The sequence below is a fragment of the Photinus pyralis genome, unplaced genomic scaffold, assembly GCF_008802855.1.
Source record: "Photinus pyralis isolate 1611_PpyrPB1 unplaced genomic scaffold, Ppyr1.3 Ppyr1.4_LG2, whole genome shotgun sequence".
In the NCBI taxonomy this organism is placed as follows: Eukaryota; Metazoa; Arthropoda; class Insecta; order Coleoptera; family Lampyridae; genus Photinus; species Photinus pyralis.
In genome coordinates this window covers 27,315,406-27,338,375 of record NW_022170403.1, presented here as the reverse complement: position 1 = coordinate 27,338,375, position 22,970 = coordinate 27,315,406, and the positions used below count along the sequence as shown (strand labels likewise).

The 22,970-nt window shown below is 33.9% G+C and overlaps 2 protein-coding genes across 3 annotated transcripts; both read left to right on the top strand.

Moving 5' to 3' along the window:
• The first annotated feature begins 1,538 nt into the window (after positions 1-1,538).
• Positions 1,539-15,881, top strand: LOC116163033 (serine/threonine-protein kinase Warts-like). The gene is made up of 7 exons (XM_031476861.1): positions 1,539-1,708; positions 2,066-2,503; positions 2,554-3,964; positions 5,006-5,708; positions 5,760-5,938; positions 12,374-12,654; positions 13,801-15,881. The coding sequence occupies exons 2-7, from the start codon at positions 2,219-2,221 to the stop codon at positions 14,230-14,232; spliced, it is 3,291 nt and encodes a 1,096-aa protein (XP_031332721.1). The 5' UTR covers positions 1,539-1,708; positions 2,066-2,218; the 3' UTR covers positions 14,233-15,881.
• Positions 15,882-17,250: 1,369 nt separating this feature from the next.
• LOC116163605 (ras-related protein Rab-11A-like) lies at positions 17,251-21,465 on the top strand. 2 transcript variants are annotated; one of them, XM_031477622.1, is made up of 6 exons: positions 17,251-17,430; positions 17,483-17,576; positions 18,149-18,270; positions 20,497-20,845; positions 20,896-21,065; positions 21,119-21,465. In XM_031477622.1, the coding sequence occupies exons 2-5, from the start codon at positions 17,537-17,539 to the stop codon at positions 21,030-21,032; spliced, it is 648 nt and encodes a 215-aa protein (XP_031333482.1). In that variant the 5' UTR covers positions 17,251-17,430; positions 17,483-17,536; the 3' UTR covers positions 21,033-21,065; positions 21,119-21,465. The 2 variants fall into 2 exon arrangements, with proteins under 2 accessions (XP_031333482.1, XP_031333481.1); XM_031477621.1 differs by having other exon boundaries at positions 17,251-17,576.
• Positions 21,466-22,970: the final 1,505 nt, after the last annotated feature.

Here is a 22,970-nt window from a genome sequence, read left to right as displayed (position 1 = left end):
GGATCATAATTGACGTATCTTATCGTCAACAATAAAGGCCCCATCAGGAAACATTTATACGGTTACAATCATATACACTCATGTAATTGAAGCATTTATTGTGGAACTTGACAGTATTTTCTTTAATGGGTGCTTAATGGAAAGATGACAAATACTCTGGGCAGATATTCCGTCTATGCAAAACATAATTTAATTTTAAACAGTTAACTTGCTCGCATAATTGTATGATTATTTATTATTGCCAAATGATATGCTGGAAAAATCAAAGGATCCGCATAATAAAAACAGGATGAAAGTGGACCATCTGCTCCAGCCTTAGGGCAGTTTTGCAAATTTATTTGTAAAAATGTAGCTTTTAATCTCACTTTGGCCAGTTGGCTGGCAGGCTGGCAACAAATGAGGGTCCGTAGAAGAACGCTTGTAGAACGACGATGAGTGTATACGTGTACCTACCGGGGCCGTGGAATTAACAACATCTGAACGCCATGCACTAGGGTGGGTTTACTAACATTGTGATTTTTCAGTTTTCTACAGTTCTGGTTTGATTTCAAATTGGTGTCGTCGGAAGATCTTGTAAACGCGCACAACTACTCCGTGACGGAATTTTGTTTTTGTCCTAGGGGCGATTCGCAAGGCGCGCGTCTTCATGAGGTAGTCAACTTCGCCCCGAGTTTTTAGTGAAATCCACAAAAATGCGTATTGCCGGTGTACGGGACATCGGAGTGGCTACTGACGAATGTGGTAGCCCTCGACAAATATCTTACTGATGGTGGAGTCAAAACTTCACGTCCGGACCCGCGTTATGATGGAAAAAATGCTTATTTTGGTTTTCATTTATTCACTACGCAACATATTTTGTTTACATACTTACATTCTGAATATAATACAATGCAAATACTAGCGAGGCGAGGGAGAGCCTGTCTGGGAGCGAATCAGTCGATGGGCGTTGAGTTTATTTTACATGAAATAAATTCAAAAGATTACTAAAAACCAAAAAGCTAATTGTTACAATAAGCTGTCATTAGCAGCGAATAACTTCTGATCCTATTCTTTGCGCATTTCTCCAAATGGGGAAAGTATTTTTATTATACCATGGGAAAGTAGCTAATACAACTTTTTGTTTGTCCATATAGCACTGGGATTTTGGTAAATGCTAATAATAATAATAATACCTAATCGTGTGTAGGTTATAAACAATACCACCTACTGCTAAATGAAAAAGAAATCGAATTAAGAGAAAAAATAAGTTTAGCAATTACTGGATGGGTACATCTGAAAAATGCTCCCCGATAATTTCTTTTTGGCACGCCAATGGTTTGGAATTTACTATTTATAACAAGAATTAATGTCAGAAGTACCAATATAAAAACGTGCAAAAATGCTCAATAATTTTCATAAAACTTTATCAAATCGCTAAAGCAGACCAAAGATGGGATGGTTCTGGAGCTACATACAAATAAATTGACTTATTTTTATTCAAAGCATTGCCATAAATTGGAAAATACCAACTTTTTTAAAGTCTTCATGTTGGTATAATCTGGAATTTGACACTATGTAAGATGGCCGATTTCTGAACTGTACAAAATTTTCTTTGTTTTCGTTTAAGTTTTCAGTGCATTATTGTGTTGATTAGTTTATATTAATTTAATAAAGAATAAGAGTTCGAGTGCCTTAATGAGAATTTAATTTAAATGGCTAGATACAAAAGGTTAGTAAAAAAAATGAGTGTAGTGTTGTTAAATTCCTAATAGAACGAGATGGAGGTATGACATCTAATATTTATTCAATTGTCAATAATTTTGGGTATCTTTGATGAGTTATGAGTTAATAATTGTAGAAGATCTATAAATACACTTTCCACTTTTGTGGGAAGTTTCTCCCTGCAAGTAACTGATTAGGTACATGTTACTGCCAAAGAATGCATGTTTGGAATGTTGTGTGAGTGAGATAGTAATTTGGCACATACCTTATATTTCGCCTGAGGCATTGTATACTATTGCACATTGTCAAACTTAAAATTTAATTTTTACATACAGTGGCAATGTTAATTATTTATTCTTTCCAGATTTCTGAAAATGAATATATTTGGATTTTGAGGGTATACAGGGGGCTGTGAAAAAATACTTTTTCTACTCTTTTACGATGTTGGAAATAATTTGTAAATGCCTTCAACTATGTGGGAGACATGTGAAGTGATACAGGTATAGTGAGGCCCAGTATGGGCCAACAGCCTCGGCCAAAAGTCATCATGAATCCCACAACACCTGCCCGTTCGTCGGGCTATCACCAAAAGGCAATGGAAGAAATACATAACTCTCTGCTCCCATTTGCCAAAAGCAGCAGTGAGGTTATGGGTTCCAGTGCTGCCAGCACTATATCGACATTATCTACTACCAGTGGTGTTAGTTCTCTTAGTTCTGCTTCTGGTAGTAATGGCACTGATAAAGATCTACATCAATTGAGACAAATGTTAACTCAATTACTTAATATGGGTTATACAGAGGTATAGTACTTACAACATTAATGTGATTTTCACGTGGTTATTTTTTATAGGAATCTTCTTTTCGAGCTCTTCAAAACTCTGGTTTTAGATTGGATGGAGCGATTGACTTTCTAGTCAAACAGCAACTAGACCCTAGTAGTAAAAACAGTTTTACAAAATTAATTCGGAAGCCAAGTATAGAAAGAGAACTGGGCTTACATCGAGGCAGCCCAGCTTTAGATAGTGGGGCAGGAAGTTCGCGGTCTGATAGTCCACGATTAGCCGAACTTCACGCACCTGTTAGTCGACAATACTCTCCTAGTAATTTTAGTGAACCTCCGCCACCTCCACCTCCTAGAAATACTCCACCACCATCACATGTATCATATCAGCCAGTTCCCAGTAATGTTCAGCAACTGTTTAAAAGAATGTCACCTGCGCCAGCTTTACCTGCCAGACCTCCTCCGTCTGTACCAGGTGTGCCTGGTTATAGTTCACCTGCATCCCAACAACGTGGCACTAGTCCCGTGAGCAGTGTCTCATCTTCAGCGGGACGACAGCCAATGGTTGTGCAGAATGGTCCTCAAGTTCAACAACAGCTGACACATCAAATGCAAGCACTCAACTTATACCAGAGCAGCTCATCGTCCACTGCAGAACCGCCTCCTCCATACCCTTTAATACCACAGTCGTTATCAGGTGCACCACCTCCTCCATCTTATTCGGCTTCCATACAAAATAGACAAAGTCCCACTCAGGATTTTAGGAAAAGTCCGTCTTCTGGCATTTATTCCGGGGGTACATCCACTGGATCTCCTAGTCCAATTCCTGTGTGTACTACCACTCCAACAGCATTGGCAAGACCCGCTCCTTTGCAAGCCTGGGTGGCGCGGCAAGCCAAAACACAACCACCCATCATCATGCAGTCCGTTAAAAGTACCCAAGTTCAGAAACCTGTTTTGCAAACTGCAGTCGCTCCCACCTCACCTCAAATACCGGCATCACCGACAAGTACTACACCTCCGGCTACAACCGTACCTCCGCCGTCATATTCTGTCTCAATTCAACAGAAACAACAACAAGTCCACCTATCCAAACCGGCTTCCCCTCTACAACCCAACTCGGTGTCATCCTCCTCAATATCGAATAGTATTATACCAGTTCCAACTACTGAACCTCCAAGTTACGCGAGTACCATGCAAGCTAAAGCAAAAGCCGTGCAACGTGTAATTACACATCCACCTGTACCACCTCCACCATATTCGGACGACGGTATTGCTCAAGTTTCTCCAATGGAATCGTTGAGTGCAAGGGGATCCGCACAGATACATTCGCCATTACAAAGGAAATATTCGCCTGCCATTACGTCCGATAGTACTGCCTCCCATTCGGATAGCCCGCATTCGGCTTCGTCAAGTGAAGGAAGACCTTCGCCTGCACATTCTGCACCTGATTCTTGTGCACCTCCATTACCACCAACATGTAAGTAATTTGCTGATTTCATATTAATATAAGTGATAGAGTATGGTTAGCTACTACGCACATACGTGCAAAGTTAATTTTGGAGATTTTTGAATTTCCTCAAATTTTTATTTTTAAGAACAGCAACCGTGTGGCCCACTTAAGTGCATGAAACATGCTCAGGCACAGAATTAAGTTTAATCCGGGGCGATGGCAAACAAATTTCTTGTTCTCGTAATCTGGAAAATGTCTAGCCTGATTCGCTCCCTTTTTTACCCCCTTTCCTTTTTTACCATCAGCTAAAATTAATAAAATTATTCATCTGATTGGAGCCAAAGTTGCTTATTTTGGTGACTCAAAAAACGCGTTTGAAATTTTTGAAAATTTTTTGAAATTAACCTAGATCACAAAAAAATTGAAAATGTCAAATTTCATTTCATTTTCCCTGGCTTAAACCTCAGATTAACAATTAATCTGAGGCATAGACGGTTCCTGTTAGTAACCTTATAGGGGCACTTTTTTGGAGAATCTAAATCTGTTTTCAGAATTTCCATAACACGCTAGATCTATAACTTACACGCTTCTTATTTCTTATGGGCGCCATATTGGATCTAGTTACCCGTGGATGTTTTGTTAAGAAATGTATGTAAAACATTTGATTTTGATTTTTTTCTTGTAAATTTTTGTAAAAGAATAGTGTTTGATACGTCATTATTTTTCTTTTTTTTTGTCTTTTATCTCATTTCGTAAAATTCCAACATAGCGTCTTTATCTAGCGTGTATGGAAATTCTGATAACAGATTCAGATTCTCCGAAAAAAAAGTGCTCATAATTGGTGCTAACGGGAATCGTCAGTTTCCAACCGTTTAAGTTAGGGAAAACGAAAACTCACGAACGAGCAACTTTGCGGAGATCCCAATGGTGAGCCATGAATTTGTACCCTGTACAATTCTAAACCTTTAGAGTGACAGACTTAATCCTAAAAGGGTCAATTTCATTTACTACCTTAAACATAAATTATATAAAAAATAGATTTTTATAACAAAGAAATCTTATTTGCAGCATCCTCGTCTGTAAACTCAAAAAACCGCAACTATAAATTAATGAATGGAAACGAAGACCACAAGGAAGAACATCCACCTAAACTTCCACCTTACAGAAAAATAAAACATCAGTCGCCTATACCAGAAAGAAAGAAAATAAGCAAAGAAAAGGAAGAAGAAAGAAGAGACGGTAAAGTGAAAAATTACTCCCCACAGGCTTTCAAATTTTTCATGGAGCAGCATATCGAGAATGTTATAAAAGCATATCGACAGCGTGTATTTCGTCGCATGCAGTTAGAAAATGAAATGACAAAAATCGGCCTTAGTCCCGATGCTCAATGTCAAATGAGAAAGATGCTGTCGCAAAAGGAATCTAATTATATAAGACTGAAAAGGGCGAAAATGGATAAGAGTATGTTTACGAAAATTAAACCTATCGGCGTGGGCGCGTTCGGCGAAGTTACGCTTGTACGTAAAATCGATACTAATCATTTATATGCAATGAAAACATTGCGAAAGGCGGATGTTTTAAAACGTAATCAGGTGGCGCACGTCAAGGCTGAGAGGGATATTTTAGCTGAAGCGGACAATGAGTGGGTTGTTAAGTTGTATTATTCATTTCAAGATTGTGACGTGCTGTATTTCGTTATGGATTATATACCGGGCGGAGATCTTATGTCGTTACTAATCAAGTTAGGTGTTTTTGAAGAACCATTATCGAGGTGAGCTTATTTTACTCTCTTATATTGTAGTAATAGCAATGTTCCTTTCAGATTTTACATTGCTGAATTAACATGTGCGGTTGAAAGCGTCCATAAAATGGGTTTCATTCATCGAGACATAAAACCTGACAATATCCTTATTGACAAAGATGGCCATATCAAACTGACGGATTTTGGATTGTGCACAGGGTTTAGGTGGACTCACAACTCTAAATACTATCAACCAAACGGTGGGTGGCATACTATGGTTATTAGTATTGTTTTAACAGGGGGACAATCAGTCTTATGATATATCGGATCAAACGTTTTAGAGCAAAATGTACCCAAAATTATTCTTTACACATGAATTTGGAGTGTAAAAGCTTTCATGCGCTTTACACGCATTATCTTGATGCCAAAAGAGTACATCACATGCCGAATTGATAACTGCATCTGTGTGATTCAAAGATGTTAAATTCTTTTTCTGGGGCCACATGTATTTTGATCAAAACATGTCAAAATCGTTATTCATGCACCAAGATTGTTGGGAAAAAGACTAAGAGCATATCCCAACACATGAATTTGATGCATTTTTGTTGACTATATGTATTTTGCAAGGTTAAAATAAATGGTCGTTAAAAAAGTGATGGCAATACTGAGGATCTTTGATATTTCCTAGTATGGTTTATTTATAACGTAAATGGTACTTCATAGGACTGAATATGGGTGTGGATGTATCATACTATATCAAAAAAACTAGGAAATATCAAAGAATATCAAGACATTAATGCCCATTATATTCTTTTCCCTTTGGCATTGTAGTGTTGAAAACTGAAAAGAAGATTGATTACTAAAAGAATACCATAGACTCATAGAGTACTGCGGAATGGTACACATTAATTACTTCAAAAACTTATTTTTAATTTTTTAGATTAGTTAGCTCGTTAGTTAGGTAGGATTCCATTTTCTCATCAACAGCATTTTTCAAGTGACTACTTCTTATCGCTCGGTGTGTACTATATGTTTTGCATGGGAGTAAAATTTCGGATACGTCACATTTTGAGTAATGCCATGCAAATCGAACATGGGCTTATAATACATCACGGCAAAAAGAAAGAATAAACATTCCAAAAAGTGAAAATAAATAAGGGCCAATGTTTTGAAGCATTCTTTTTACGTAATCATGGTCATGTAGGTGGAAAAACTGCATTTTAAAATTGAAAAGCGGCGATTCAATACATGCAACACCCATCAGCAAATGTTAAGTTAGTACTTATTCATATAACCATTGAATTTATAACTATCAGAAGCGCGGATCCCATATAACAGTTTGTGACCATGTGCCAACTGGCCGCCGCTAGGGGCAGTTCGATCGTTTGAAAGTCCGTGGGCGATCGAAAGTGGAGCGTTACATTGACATTAGATGGCAGCATTACAAACCATTTATTTTGACCATTCGAATATTTTCCTTTTTAATCGTTAGATGTCAGGAACTCGGGATGTTTTTTGTGTTATCATTGGAATGGTTTTATAAATAGGATTGGAATGTTCTAAAAATAGATCCCTTAAGAAGCATTGCGTAAATTTGTAATGTAAATAATAATACATTTAGACGAACGAAGCTTGCAGTCCTTGTCCTTGAAGGAATGCAATTTCATACATTCTATTCACAGGCAGTACAATAGGCAGGTTCCACATTTTTACTGAAAGCGGGAGATTTTGTTATTAAAAAACGATCAAAAAAAATTTGAAGGCAAAATATTGTCCGTTGCAAGCATTTGAATTTTGAAAACCAACGGTCAGCGAGAAGAGAAAAAACGTACCAACACATTTGCCGCCGCGTTGGCAGAATACGAATTCACGTGAACTGGAACCGATGTGTTAATTTTATTTGCTGTGTGCACAATGCTGCCAGGGTATAAAAAAAGTTGGCGAAATTTACCCAAATTTAAATGAACCTTAGAACAGTCCAGTAGTGGAATTGTTGGCAGTTGGCAGCTACATCATTTCCACATTCACATTTGATAACTAAATTTCGCGAAACAGCTTTTTTTATAACCATGCAGCATTGTGCACAAATAAATCGGTTCCAGTTTACGTGAATTCGTATACCTACTACAGCTGAGCGATAAATGAAATTGTTATCGATTTATCGATAAGTCTGTTCAGTCTGATAATTATCGATTAATCGTTAATTGATAACTATCGATAATTATCGATAACTTTAAACACTTATCGATAACTTTCGATAATAATCGACAATTATCGATAAATCGTAACACTAACATTCGATAATGATCGATAAGGTTTGATAATTATCGATAACTTTTTATAATTATCGATAACTTTTGAAAATAATTAATAATAATTGTTAGCTGCTGATAATAATCGATTATTATTGCCACGAAAATTGTCTATCTCTGATATTTATCGATTAATAGATAAGTAGCGGAAATTATCAAGAGAAAACTATCGATACTTTTTCATAAATCTCATCGATATATATTCTCAATCGATATATTACATCATCCATGCGTACACTTGCTAACACTTTTGTTTTTTTGGTATTGGTATTGCGAGAGATAATTTAAATAAAACAGGATCTTTTGATGCTCAAGTTTTCTGAAATCAAAGGTGATCAAGTGGACGATAATCCTCAAAAAAGAGTACAGCAGTAGGTTGTGAATTGTGATCATATGGCAACTCAACAATGCTCTTACATCGCTTTTGTTGGAAGTAAACTGGTATACCTAAACATTGAAAAGTTTATGTCGTTAAAAATTCTCTCGATAATTATCTATCTTAATAGTTTAGTTGTGAGATTAATCGATAGATTATTGGTAATTATAGGTTTATCGACCAATCCTTTAACATTTTCGATAAATTACACCGGTCTACAGCATTTTTGCGCATGGGACATATATACCTTATTTTTATTGCTTCTATAGCCACAAATAAGAATTAGAACAAAAAATGGTGATGTATTTGTTTTTGTGTGAAAAAAATGCAAAAAACCAAAAAATAAAAATACCTATATAGAATCCTACTTACATAGGCATGATTTATTAAATGGTAACGTTTCTACATTTATAATTTGTTTATCTTAGAGTCTAAATGTTTAAAAATGGAACAGTTTTGCTGTTTTTGTCATGTTCAACTGAATCTGATCTTCCATCATGCTTCCAACTTCCTGGCCTTGGGAAGGTGCCTAAGTTCCATTGTCTCGAGAAAGTGTTGTCCTTATTCCGAATAAGCTCCCATATTATCCTTAAATTGATCTAAATGAGAATGTAACCTGTGCATCTTTATTCTTTAGAGACATTCTATACCCCATGATACAAAACCAAATCCTGTCAGCTCGTCATAATTTTCAGCTCTATGGTTTCCCAGGAAACACTGAACGGGAAACCATGGACTATTGCCTTAAAACTGTTCCCGGATTTTTTTCCTCTTTGCTAAGTAACCGCGGAAAAATATCACCCTCCATTTTTCTTTTTTTTTTTAGGGAAAACAAAGATTCCAGCTTTAATTTTCGCCCCTGAAAGCTTTCAATCAAATCGCTGTAACTTTTGTAAAAGCAAATATTTTCGATGTCTTAATCGCACTTTTTATTTATTTTTGCTTATTATAGTCAGAATATATATTGTGTAAATCCCATGCGAAAAAATTCTTTTTTTGTTGACCGGTCGACCATTTTTTTTTAAATTTATCGATTGACTATCTATTAATCGATAAGTTATCGATTAACCATTGAGAACAAATTTCAAACGTCAGAATTTAAAAGAAAAGAGGTTAACGACCTTTTTATTTTGTATCAAAATTGCCAGGTGTGATGTGTGATCCTAGATCAGGGGTCGGCAACCTGCGGCTCTTTTGATACCTATAAAGTTGCGGCTCTCCGTATTTATCTAAAGAAATTAGTTCATTTGTTCGAAATTCCCCTTTTTAATTAATCTTATTTTGTATCAAAAGTATACTTGCAGCAAATAATTATCTAATTTTTGACACTTGTTTACTTTCTGGTATTCTTTTGTTTTTTTTGTTATAGCCAGCCTAGTCCGATGTATAAACACGTAATTAATTAATGAGTAGGTACTTTTGTGAAAAATATTGAATAACCTAAACACTGCGGAGTTTAAGCACAGGGCACCCCTTATAAACATTTAATAGAAGACAAAAGCGAATAGCGAAATAAAATAGTGGTAGTTCCATTTGAAAAAGAATAGTTATAGCCTCAGAGTAAGTCTTTATGTCTTACTCTGAGGTTATAGCACTTTGAACAAACGGCATTGAAACAACCAAATATTCAGGATGTTCTATTTAAAAAGATCAGTTATTCATTGACATCGTAAAAATGGAACACCCTGTACATTCAAAAATAATTTCTGTAGATCCGCAACCACCAATATTTTTACCAGGTATCTATCAGCTATGTAGGAAAAACCGACGGACTGTTGCAGGCCCTGTATATAACCAAAAACTATAATATTGAATCATATAGTTATTTGTTTCATTAGTACAAAAAATGTCAGTTTTCGGGACGAGGAAGATAGTTGCTGGACGACGCGTTAGCGGAGTCCAGCAACCTTCCGAGTCCCGAAAACTCATTTTTTGTACGAATAAAACATAAAATTTTTTCTCCAACTCCTTTACTTCAAATTTAGATTCAGTCACAGTTTCACTACTAGTATAAGAACTTCTGCTTTCTTGTTCTCACGTGTCATGCCACTCTAGTTTTCAGGTTAACTTATATTATAACCTATTCGTTCTTACTTCTTACTTCTCACCTCTCGCGACTTTGTAGGGAGCAAATCTTGAGGTAGCATGTTCTGCCGTTTCTATAATCTCTGGCGGAGTGTAATCCATGTCGCTATCAGTTTCGGTCATTTTATTGTATACACAATTAATATTGTTATATTTTGTATTGAAATAAAAAACTTACCATACAGTTTTTTAATTAAAATTAATTGCAATTAACTTTTTCAAATTTTGAATTCAAAATGACAGATATAGTGCAATGGGTCTGAAGTAGATGGCGTTACGCGCGACGGCGGGTTGTATACGTATTAAAATTACGTTCACCGAATATGTAAATTACGTTACACATGGTTTAAATAAAAATAGCGAGCGTAAATCATTTTCAATACATGTACATACGCATAGAAATCATTATTTGTATTGAATATGCAAAAATATTTGATTTGTATGTATAGAAATATCTTACAACCTGCAATGTAAAACGATGTCAATGTGACATATCTCCGTGATTGTAATTTTTTAATTGGCCGACTTTCAAGGTCAATTTCTTTTTGGTACTAGGACCAAAAGTATCCACTTTTTGTACAGTTGCCATGGTGAAAGCGATTAATCCGCAAAACGTCAATTTTACGTACCGAACACTGGCACAAAATAGCGTCTTATTCAGGTGGTTGGAGAAAAAATTATTTGTGGCTCTTTAAGAACTGGGAAATTTTGTAAATTGTAATTTTTGGCTCTTCCGTTTCAATAGGTTGCCGACCCCTGTCCTAGGTAGTTTAACTGGTGGCAACGGTTTAACCGACACACACAAACATTAAGAATAGATAGGTTAAGGTAGGTACATTTAATTTCTGTTACAGTGATCAAGGATGCCTGCGTATTTTTTGCTTTCCTGTTCAAATGTAATTCAATCTTCCTTAAGGAATGTTAAGTAAGTCACGATTCATGAAAGGAAGAATGTTTATCTTACGTCATTCAACATCCTGTGTGCCACATAAATGCCTTATAAGTACGTTTCTTGGGTATCTAGAATTCTGTATACAACAATTACAAATCGAGATAGTGGGTTCATTACAGATTCCTGTATAATAATTAACAAAGGTAAAAAACTGACATTATTATTCATCTTTCTCGATGGTAGAGACATCTACGTCTTGTAATTTAAACTATTGAAAACAGTCACATATCCTGCCATTTAACCCGCGCTTCTGATAGTTATAAATTCAATGATATAACTTTACGAAAACTGAAACATAGCACTGTCATCACATGTCAGAAACGGCTGTGATACCACTACTACATTGCACTGTCATTATATTTCGGAGACGATACTTTGGATTCGGCACCTGCGCCGCCTCACCTAATACTGTCATTATATTTCGGAATTGGCGCTTTGGTTTTGTCAGATTCCCATTTTATCTCGCATTAGTACCTTATCTAAATGACAAATCGATAAAATTTAAGCAAGAATTACGCATTTACAAACATTTCTAAAAGGAAAAACAAACACTGAGACACAAATTCAAATAAAGTAAACCAAAAATTGCAATTATACCACATACAGGGGGTCAAATTATTACTGCTAGTGCTAAAGCCAAAATAACGTCATCATGACATAGTGTTGTATACAACAATTAAACATTAAGAATATTATAAAATATCCAGACACTCGCTTCTCCATTCTGTGGTATTCTTTATTAGTTTAGTCTTACAATCAACCTATTCTCATGTAGTGTTAAACACTGGAACGAATGTTGAATCCGAAAAAGACCAGCATAGAGTACCTAATAGCATCGTTCTCACATAGTCAAATGTGCAGAATAACACAAAAAACACTTCTGAACAAAAATACGATTAAATGCCATTGAAAATTGTGCAAAAAGTGTAACATGTAACTTACCTGCTGAGTTATCATTATTTAAATTTAGAACACAATCGGCAAGACTCAATGGAACCCGTCGAAGATTGGAATAATGAGGAGTGTCGATGTAAAAGTATGAAACCTCTAGAACGAAGGCGGAGGCAAGAACATCAGCGCTGTCTGGCGCATTCGCTTGTGGGTACTCCAAACTACATTGCCCCTGAAGTACTACAGAGAACAGGGTATACTCAGTTGTGTGATTGGTGGAGTGTTGGTGTTATACTGTACGAGATGTTGGTGGGAAGTCCTCCTTTTCTTGCGAATACACCAGCGGAGACACAATACAAGGTAAATTAAATTAGTTTTATCAATGGTAATTGCATTAGATAGTCATTATTAGGGACCATCAAAAATGCACATGCATATGCACAAAAAATATGGCAAAAAAAGCATGGAAGATATGCATGAAAAATTAAATAATGCAAACTATTTAAACATATAAGCTGTATCAAAACAATTAATGAATAAGTATTGTTCTAAGTGGTCCATCTTAAAATTTGTTACTTAGTACGTAGTTATAGACAGAGAAACATCTTTCCGCATCGACAGGAGTAATTGGAGCATACTTTAGTTGAGGTATCAGATGAGGTTCAACATTTTCTTCAGCCAACATTCGTCATCTCAAATTTGTTGAACTTGAAATTTGGTTGCATTTTAAATTAATGCTGAATTGAACACCACTGATGTTTTATAATTTGACTTAGGCGCCATATTTTTTTAAATTTTTTTATTCCTTTTTTTTTCTTTTTGTTTTTTCTTTTTATTTTTTTCTATTTTTATTGTTTTCTTTTGTCTATGTCTTTCATAATTTTTATTTTATTTGATTTATTATTTGTTTATCTTTATAATTTATAAATAAAAATATAATTGTTGCAATTACTACCACCAACTTGTTTTGTAATAAAAATGGTTTAAAAAGTTAATAAAATGCTAACCTATCTTAAATATGCACAAAAACCCCAAAAATGCAAAATATGCATTATTTTGTTTGCGCCAATGTGATTATTGTTTTATTTTGAGCTGCATACAATGTTTACGTAATGCATAAAAGCATGAAATCTGGTCTCTAGTAATTATAGTATTAGGTATTGTAATGCTGATTGGCTAGAATTTAATTAATTTTTTTTACCAAAAATTGTAATATATGATGATAATATACAGATTTAACTGAACTTAAAATTCCACGCTCTTACGGCCTGTATTATACGACTTAACTATGTTGTTAAGGCATGTGATTGGATGTTTTTAAAACATATACAGAATAACATCATTGTTAACAACATTGTTAGCTGACAACATTAGTTAAGTAGGTATGCTTTATAATACTGGCCATTAATCTTACCAAAATGATAATGACGCGAAACTGTGTTAAATAGTTCAAATTGAAAATTGATAATTTACATAAATTACATTGATAGTTACTTATACTTACAGGTTATCAACTGGGAAACGACGTTACACATACCAAAGCAGGCGAATCTTTCTAAAGAAAGTACAGACTTGATATTAAAATTGTGTACAAGTGCGGATAAACGGTTAGGTAAAAATGCTAGTGAAGTGAAAGCTCATCCATTTTTTTACGGTATAGACTTTGAAAAGGGTTTACGGCGTCAATCGGCGCCCCATATTCCTAAAATAGAATATCCAACGGACACTTCAAACTTTGATCCGGTCGATCCGGATAAATTAAGAAATTCAAACTCGATAGATTCCAGCACGTCGGACGAATTCTTGGACAATTCTAAACCGTTTCACGGGTTCTTTGAATTCACATTTAGAAGATTTTTTGACGACGGTGGCGGCCCCGCATTTAATAAAATTAATCTAGACGACAATAATGAAAATCAAGGTCCTGTTTATGTTTGAGTTGTATCAATTTTTATGGGGTGAAACCCTTGTGATCAGTAATGTTTATGCTCTTGCCAATGACATACGAGTTTGCATGCCCAGAACGCTTGTAAGGCGTAAATTCGCAAAGAGATGCTTTTGTTTGCTTCTGTTGTATATTACGATTAAGCAGAATGATTATAAAAGTTATTTCTAAAATCATCAGCATCACTCAGTTACTCGTGAAGTACATTTTTGTTTATTTAAAAAGAATTTTTGGATATTATCTATTTACAGCTGTAAATCAATCACTGCCTAAGATTAGTTTTTATTTGCGAAGCATCTGTGATATGCTTGATATTAACACATTTTTTGCTATTTTAATAATGGATTCATCACATCTATTGGCAATATTAGCCAGTATCATCCCCTCATTTTCACATCTCTTCTCATCTGTAATCATTTCTTTATTAATGAAGATTAGTGTTATAATTTTTTTACAGTTGGTATTATCTTATATTCTCTACTTTGATCAGATGGTTTAGAATGTTATGCATTACCAAATACAATGTGCCTTATAATTAGAAAAATGTTATAGATTGATGATTTTAGAAATACGTAATCCACTAAATAGTTTAGCGGTGTGATCATTTTCATTATCGTATTAGTAAAAAATAAAACCAAAGTAAAGAAATGTCTAAATTGTGTTATTCTTCAACAGTTGGTGTTAGTATTGGTTTGTTTATTTACTTCATTAACGCAATATTTCAGATACTATCTGTTGACATACAACTTGCACAATGTAGGGCACCACCTGAGCCAAAACTATCATTTAATTTTCTTCTTTAACTTTATTCGATGTTTACCTATATACAATTTTGTTGACACTTTGTGTATTTTTGCACATGTTTGAGTTTTATAAATTGCATGTTAACAAATGTTGGCATTTGATCATTGATGATTATATTGGATCAATCAAAATTAGTTCAGGTATATACCCTACAGTAGTGCACTTTTTTATACTCTGTCAAATAATGCATTAAACCATGATTTCCAAGTTTACAGAAAGTTATGATAGTACAATCATGGCAAGAAATAAAGATTTTTACTTCATCTTAATCTATAATTTGAAATAATGGTGCTACTTGTTAATACATAATAAATGTGATATTTACCGATTATCCATAAAGACAATCTCTAATGTTAACATTATTCATTAATCGTAAGGCCGAAACATGTACTTTGTGGATCAATCTGTAATTCATCAATAAATTATTGTAAAATTTATTTAAAATTAAATTTGTATAATATGTAAAGTAATATATAAATTTTGCCATATACCGAAATTTATTGTAAACTATTTTGTAAATAATATAAATAAGATACCTAAATGTGTTTAACAACGAATTATGAAAAATTATGAAAAAGGTAAAAAGCTATGGTTATATGTATTTATTTATGTTAGTCTTATTTATGTTAAAATTGTTGTGTGATTTTAAGACTGTTATTAAAAAAAAACAAAATGGAGTAATCCAATAAGTTATGCCCAAACTTTTAGGCTACATGATCACAAAAAATTGAATACATTAAAATAGCTCTAGATGAGGTAACAAAAGGTATTTTCAACTTAACCAGCAGTGAACTGCTTTGTACTATAAAACTCTGTCAATACATAACTTTTTCGTTATTTTATTATTTTTCTATCAATTCCTTGTTTATCGATATCATTGGTCGAATCTGAACCCGAATGTTTTGTGAACTCGCAGACAAACAGAAAATAACGATTAAAACAAATTACATTAACTGTTGCGCTAATCACGGGACAATATGGACACAGAAGAAGCACTCTTTCACTTGACCACTCAGAATTTGTCTTAGTGGATTATGTGTGGTTGCTCGATTTGTCGAAAGTGAGTTTGTGTAAGCACCTGTTTTTTCCACACCATATATTTGTGGAGTCCACGGCTTTGCTGAACACCTACAACTCCTTATAGTTCAGACAGGAATTTCCTGGCTAAAGTTGAAATTTCTGAGGTGAAGTCCGAAATTTCTACTTCTGTGAATTGTTGGGCTTCCACATTAAGGCGTTATTAGCAATTTGTGAAATAGAATTGGAAATATTGATTTTAAGTCAGAATTTCCAAGGTTACTGCTAAAGTCGGAATTACTGCGATAAAGCTTTAAATTACCGATTCAAATCTGAATTCTCGAAATTAAATCAGAATTACAGAAATAAAATTATTTTCCGTGGTAAAATCGAAAATCCCAATCTTTGGAATTTCTGGATAGTTAGAAATTCGAACTCTATAGATAGTTGCATAGAGGTCAAAATTAGACAGTTAGAATTTGTGAGCTAAAGTTCAAGTGAGAGTTTATGATAGTGAGAACCTCTGAGATTAAAGATCATTGTGGAGTTTAAATTAATGTAGGTATCGGTCGAACTTTGTGAGGCTAAATTGAGAAGTTATATTCCAAGTCGGAATAAATGGGTTTCTGGGAACAAAGTGTTCAAGATAAGATATTTTTTAAAATTATAACTATTTTATGAATTAAAAGAACTTTTAGGGGCGAAAATGTTTAATGAACTCCTTATTGTAAGTGGACGTCCATTCAACTTGTGTAAACATGATTTCAATTGATTACACGTTCGAAACTATTCAATTCTAAAATTAATTTCGAATAGGATTAATTTTAAAGTAGCGGGTAAATCTAAATTTTTGTGTACATTATAGTGTGGCGTGTCAAAAATAGGGAACACAATTTCAGATTTTAATCCGCCAACCGACTAATGCTATATGAATCTAATTTATTAACCGAACTTTAGTTCAGGATTTGGAATTATTTACAAAGGATCGCAAAAAAGTACATATTCGTTTTTCCAACGACACTAATCTTATACGGTGTTCATGCCATCTATGAGTCATTGCCAGAAGTAATCCAACTTCGGGTCGTATGTTAGTGTGGTTTAAATGAAACGATGTTCGTGTGATAGTGTAAACCTGGCTTCAATTGACATTAAACGTCAGTTTATGACAAATGCGCAGGCGCCATTAAATATTGTGACAGTCAACAAGAAGGGGCGTGTACAAAAGGAGGAAACCAAACAATACGAGGCTCCATTTTGTTCTCTGTTTATTAGTATTTATAAATTATACCAAAATTATTTCCACAATCGCGAATAGGAAGATTGTACCATTATTAGAAATGCGTCTGTGATAAAATTATTTACGTGGCATTGTGAATATTGATCAGTGATAAATGCAATAGTTGCTGTTTTGTGTTATTTTAGTTGAACGTTATACCTACGTATTAGGGAGGATTGCATATCTGAAAAAAAAATAAAATGAATACAAGGGATGACGAATATGATTATTTATTTAAGGGTAAGTACTTTGTTGTACACATAAGTGCGAGTGGAATGTTTTCAGACCTTTTACGCGTGAATTTACCTGTAAAAATTATAAATGACTAATTTGACGTATGCCGTCACAAATAGAGTATTTTAATCATTTGTGAAGATTCAAGTCAAGGGTCAAATTGTAATATAATCAAGGGATATTAAACCCCAACCGTATTCATTCTTATTAGTGTCTCCATTTAAGTTATTGACTTATTTTAATTATGTTGTGATAATATACCAGTATAATTAACATTCTATTTGTGTCCAACTAACAGTGACCCATTAAACAGTTTTGTTGTCTCAATGTTTCCATAGGAATAAGGGACATAATTTTAGGTTAATATTGCATTAAAATGCCCTTTGTTATATAAATTCTTCACTTTCTTAATGCGGGATGTCTACGCTCTTAATGTGGTTTGTGGTTCACCTGATTTCCTTCGTTCTTTTTGATATCACTAGTGAAATGTGTGTTCGTTGCAATTAAACTGAATTGTGTACTTTGCACCTTTAGAGGACTACAAGTTCTAGGTGACTGAATTAATTTAATTTTTTTAGTTGTTTTAATCGGGGATTCTGGTGTTGGTAAAAGTAATTTATTGGCCAGATTTACTAGAAATGAATTTAATTTGGAATCGAAGTCAACGATAGGTGTAGAATTTGCCACACGTAGCATACAGGTGAGTGTAATCATATTTATTTATTTTATATTTATAGGACTCGATAATGAATTTTTGTAAAATGTGTCATTTGTCATAATCATTCATTTTTGCTTTTTTAATGTGTGATCAATAATTAAGGTCATGTCAAAAAGTCAATTTTACATAAATCTTACTGATCATCACTGACTAAGACCTACTGAATATTCATTTATTGTGTATTTAGTAATGACCGATTTTTAATTTGCTGTTGTGAGTGATTCATTCATGGAGGTGGCAGATAGGTATGTGTGGAGGGGAAACTTCAACTAATTTATTTAAGCTCTAAACAAAGTCTCCATTGTTGGTTAACCTAGGGGTGTTTCACTCTTGAAAAAATGTACCTACAAGTATTGCTGTAATCACAGTCCCTTGGCTATACCTGTCTCAAAATGCAGAGCGATTCTGAGAATTACTTTGTAGTTGCAAGTGTTTTCAGTAATTTTAAGTTACTGCAAAATAGCGTGGTCCACAGAGAGATGCCACCCTGGAGATTTAAGGTATTTGTATTGAATTTTGCCCTTTCACCTGATCATTCACCCTTGGAGTTGCTATCGCCGTTTGCACGTGCCTAATGCCGGTCAAGAATTGCAGTGAAATTTTTGTTTTGAATTTTCAAAAACTAATTTCATATTAGTCAAATAGCTGCAATATTGCGCTACAGCCACCTGCATGCACAATACCAGGGTATCTCATTTTTGATTGGTCGTTGGTTCTGGTCACCATATTGGAGCTAAATTCCAAACTGGCCAATAGAAAGCCTCCAAAACGATGCGGTACACTCCGTGCTATAATTATTATTAATTATACTGACTATCGTATTGACAGTGTCACCTGTTAATTGTCACGGCTTCACGTTACTACTTTACACTTTGTTTCTTGTATTTGCTTTATTTTACGTTTTATATAAACTCGATTTTTAAAGACGCATATGGCTTGGATTTACGATATTATAAGGTATGTAATCGCTTAAAGTGTTTTTAGATGTAAAACTCTGCCTAACCTTACTATTGGTAATTAATGTAAAATCTTTTCTCTGTTTTGCGTTTATAATGACAGTATTCCGATATCAAAAATAGTGCTGGAATGAGTTTCATTCCAACACTATTTTTGGTAACTATTTTCCACAACTGACAGATTTTTAAGAACATTTAGTATTCAGTGGTTGGCATGCTCGTCTAAATCATCCAGGCTGATCATATACGCGAATGTTCAATTCAAAGTTCTGCCTGGATGATTTAGACGTTAATACTTATCTCAACGGTTTAGTAAAATGTGGACTAATTTCACTTATTGTTATAACATTATTAACGATACGGGTAATTGAAATCATTAGGTATTGAAAATTCAGTGTAGGTACTTAGAGAAATCCACATTTAATACAAATGAGGGTTTATAACCTAACAAAATTACAAAACTAATCTTTGTCACTAAATGTACAATTATTATAAACTTTTAGAATAATTGTGAAATTATTGCCTGGTAGCAAATTATGAACAGTCTCTTCTGCTAACTGTCGAAGCTCTGGAGGAGTGGAAGGAAGAATTTCTTCGCACATTATTCACTTTTTATTGAAAAAACTAAAATATACTGCACAAATTCGTATTTGACGCGCTTGTTAAATTGAATTTTTTTCAAAATGTAGCGTAGCCAACTTAATTTCATTATTGAAAAATTGTTGGTGTTGCCAACTTAATTTCTTTATTGAAATATTTATTACAGAAAATGTCAGAATTGTTAATTTTTTTAATACAATTAAAATGCTCAACAGAGAAAATAGTATAAAGTATATGTTGCAGAAGGCCTTTCTAGCACTCGTTCATTCGAACCTTCGCCTCTACGCGGCTCAGGTTCGAAACTTGAACTCGTGCTAGAATATAGCGCCTTCTGCAACTTATGCTTTAATATAGGTACTATTCTTCATTTAAAAATTGTATTACAAAAGTAACAACATTATGATTTTTAAATTGATCTTGGTGTTTTATTGGTAAAGACAGTTGTGCAAGCAAAAGGTTTGTGCAATGGAAATATCAATATGCAGCAACAGAAGGATTTCTAGATCGACTGCGGCGTTTTTTGTACATACAAAAGTGAAACACCTCTCATCATTATTGCATAGTGAGACAGACATCTTAAATATTTTGCATATTTTTCCATGTCAATTTTGTTTTTTATTGCATCACTAATTATTATACTTTGCATTCTTAGGTGGATGGTAAAACAATTAAAGCGCAAATATGGGATACTGCTGGTCAGGAACGATATCGTGCTATAACAGCAGCGTATTATAGAGGTGCTGTGGGAGCATTGTTAGTGTACGATATAGCTAAACACTTAACTTACGAAAATGTAGAGCGTTGGTTACGTGAATTGCGTGACCATGCAGACCAAAACATAGTTATAATGTTGGTTGGTAACAAATCAGATCTTAGGCATTTGCGCGCTGTTCTTACAGACGAAGCGAAAGGATTTGCAGAGAGAAACGGTTTGTCATTTATTGAAACTTCGGCGCTCGATTCGACTAATGTTGACACTGCTTTTCAAAATATACTCACAGGTAAGACAAACGCATTGGACGTCAAATTTAGTTCACAATTCAACTTATAGAAATCTATCGAATTGTGTCACAAAAACAAATTAGAGATCCTCCGGAAGGTGATACCATTCGACCGCAGAACGTTGAGCCAATTGATGTGAAACCTACCATGAACACAGATAGTGTACGTAAGCAGTGCTGTCAGTAACATCTTGAGAAAACCAATTTAAGATAGTTTTGCGTAAGTTTTTTTTTACTGGCAGTGATAATTAAAAATATATATATCAATTTTAGAAATCATCAACAGCATTAAATAGTGATTATGCCTACAACACAAATTACTGTATATTGTTTAGTTCATTTAATCATGGATGTTCTATACATAAGCTAGTGACTTAGCAGTGAATTCAGCTGTTTTACTGCACATTTATATGCTGATGTAGATTCTTATGTTTTATTTTTTTTATAACAGATATTTGTCACTGGGTATTTTATGTTACTAGGCCATTTATTCATTGTGTTGTTTTTCGTATTAAAAATTTATAAACTTGTGATTGAAATGTATCATTAGATAAATTATATGCTTATTTTCCATTAATATTATTGAACTTTTCCGTTTCTTTTTTAAACTGTACATTTTATTCGATTTCAAAAAATGTTGATCATTGTACTAAATTGGCAGGTTAAGATTGTATAAATCTTTTATGGTACATCGTAGGTTTGTAAATTTTCACATGTAACCACAAGTTGTTACTATAAATATTTACATTCGGCTTAAATAGATGATGCAAACCATTTATTGTTATAAATTAAAATAATGTGTATTTATTAGTAGCCACTTTTTCATTTATGTATTATGTTGTTAATGATCACATTTCTGTAATTTCAGCCAATCCTTGTTTTGTGTAATCCATGGTAAGAACATACTACAATTACAAATTGTATAGGAGTGTCAACACCATAAATTAAAACAATTTAAGCTTAAGAAATTTCAGATATGTTACTATTAATTTTTAAATAAAAATTATGTAATTACATAACAAACTTAATCGATTTATGGTCTTTCTATTACATATCATTTTAAACAATAGTACGTACACATTTTGTTATATTGTAGAGTCCACAATCAGATTTGCCACATGAGCGGGATTGTACCGGAATTAGCTGTACTGTCCTGGTTTTTCATATATCAATCTTGGCAAAAATAACGCGATTCGAAACCAAACTTATATATACCTTTAGTGCTAGTGGCGACACCACGAACCAAAAGAAATAGCCAGAAACCTTGATCACAGGACAATTACATTAATACATACATTATAGTGCTCAAATCGGGCCGTGCTCTATAGTTTCCTCTTCGACGTTTTAGATATTAAACAAACCCATCGCCATTGTTAAGTTTTTTTTTGTTAATGCAAATGAAAATATACATACATTTAAATTAACCAAACTTTAATTTTTAGGACTGTGTTCCTGTTTCTTGCGCATATATAGATTTTATTTATTTTAGTTAGGACTTTTTTTATTTAATATGTTGGTTTTTGTTCCAAAAAAACTTGCTTTTGTTTGATTTGATTGATTGATGCAAGCAGTTAGTGTTAAATGTCCCAACACTAATAATGGTTTTTATTTCAAAATATCCATTCATTTAATTAATTCAGTTGAGGTATTTTAAAGAGAGCTGATATTAATTATAATATGGCAGCTATAAAGAGTTCAATTGTTTACCAAACATTGCCTTGAGCAATGATAACTGAATGTTTTGTTTGTACCATGTTCTCTCCTCTCGGCTTTAGTAATGAAAATTGAACAGTTTGACTGTGATAAGGGATACGTCAGTGGCGCAGTCGTAAATTTTCCAGTGTGTGAACGCTCACCATGTTTTGAGAATTGACTAACAGAAGATCCAGAATAAGCCCCCTTAATATGGTGGTGTCCGAAATTGTCATCGATTGTTCACCTTAAACACACTGTGCTGCTAGTAATAAACTATTCAAAGACATGTCACCAGTCTTTCTAATTTTTACAGTTGCTAAGAAATCAAATTTTACCACTTTTGTGGGGGTGGCTCCCAAACGAAACACATTAGACCCTCTGTTTATTTGGAACAAGTGCTTGTTTTGTTCCCCTCTACCTTTACATACTT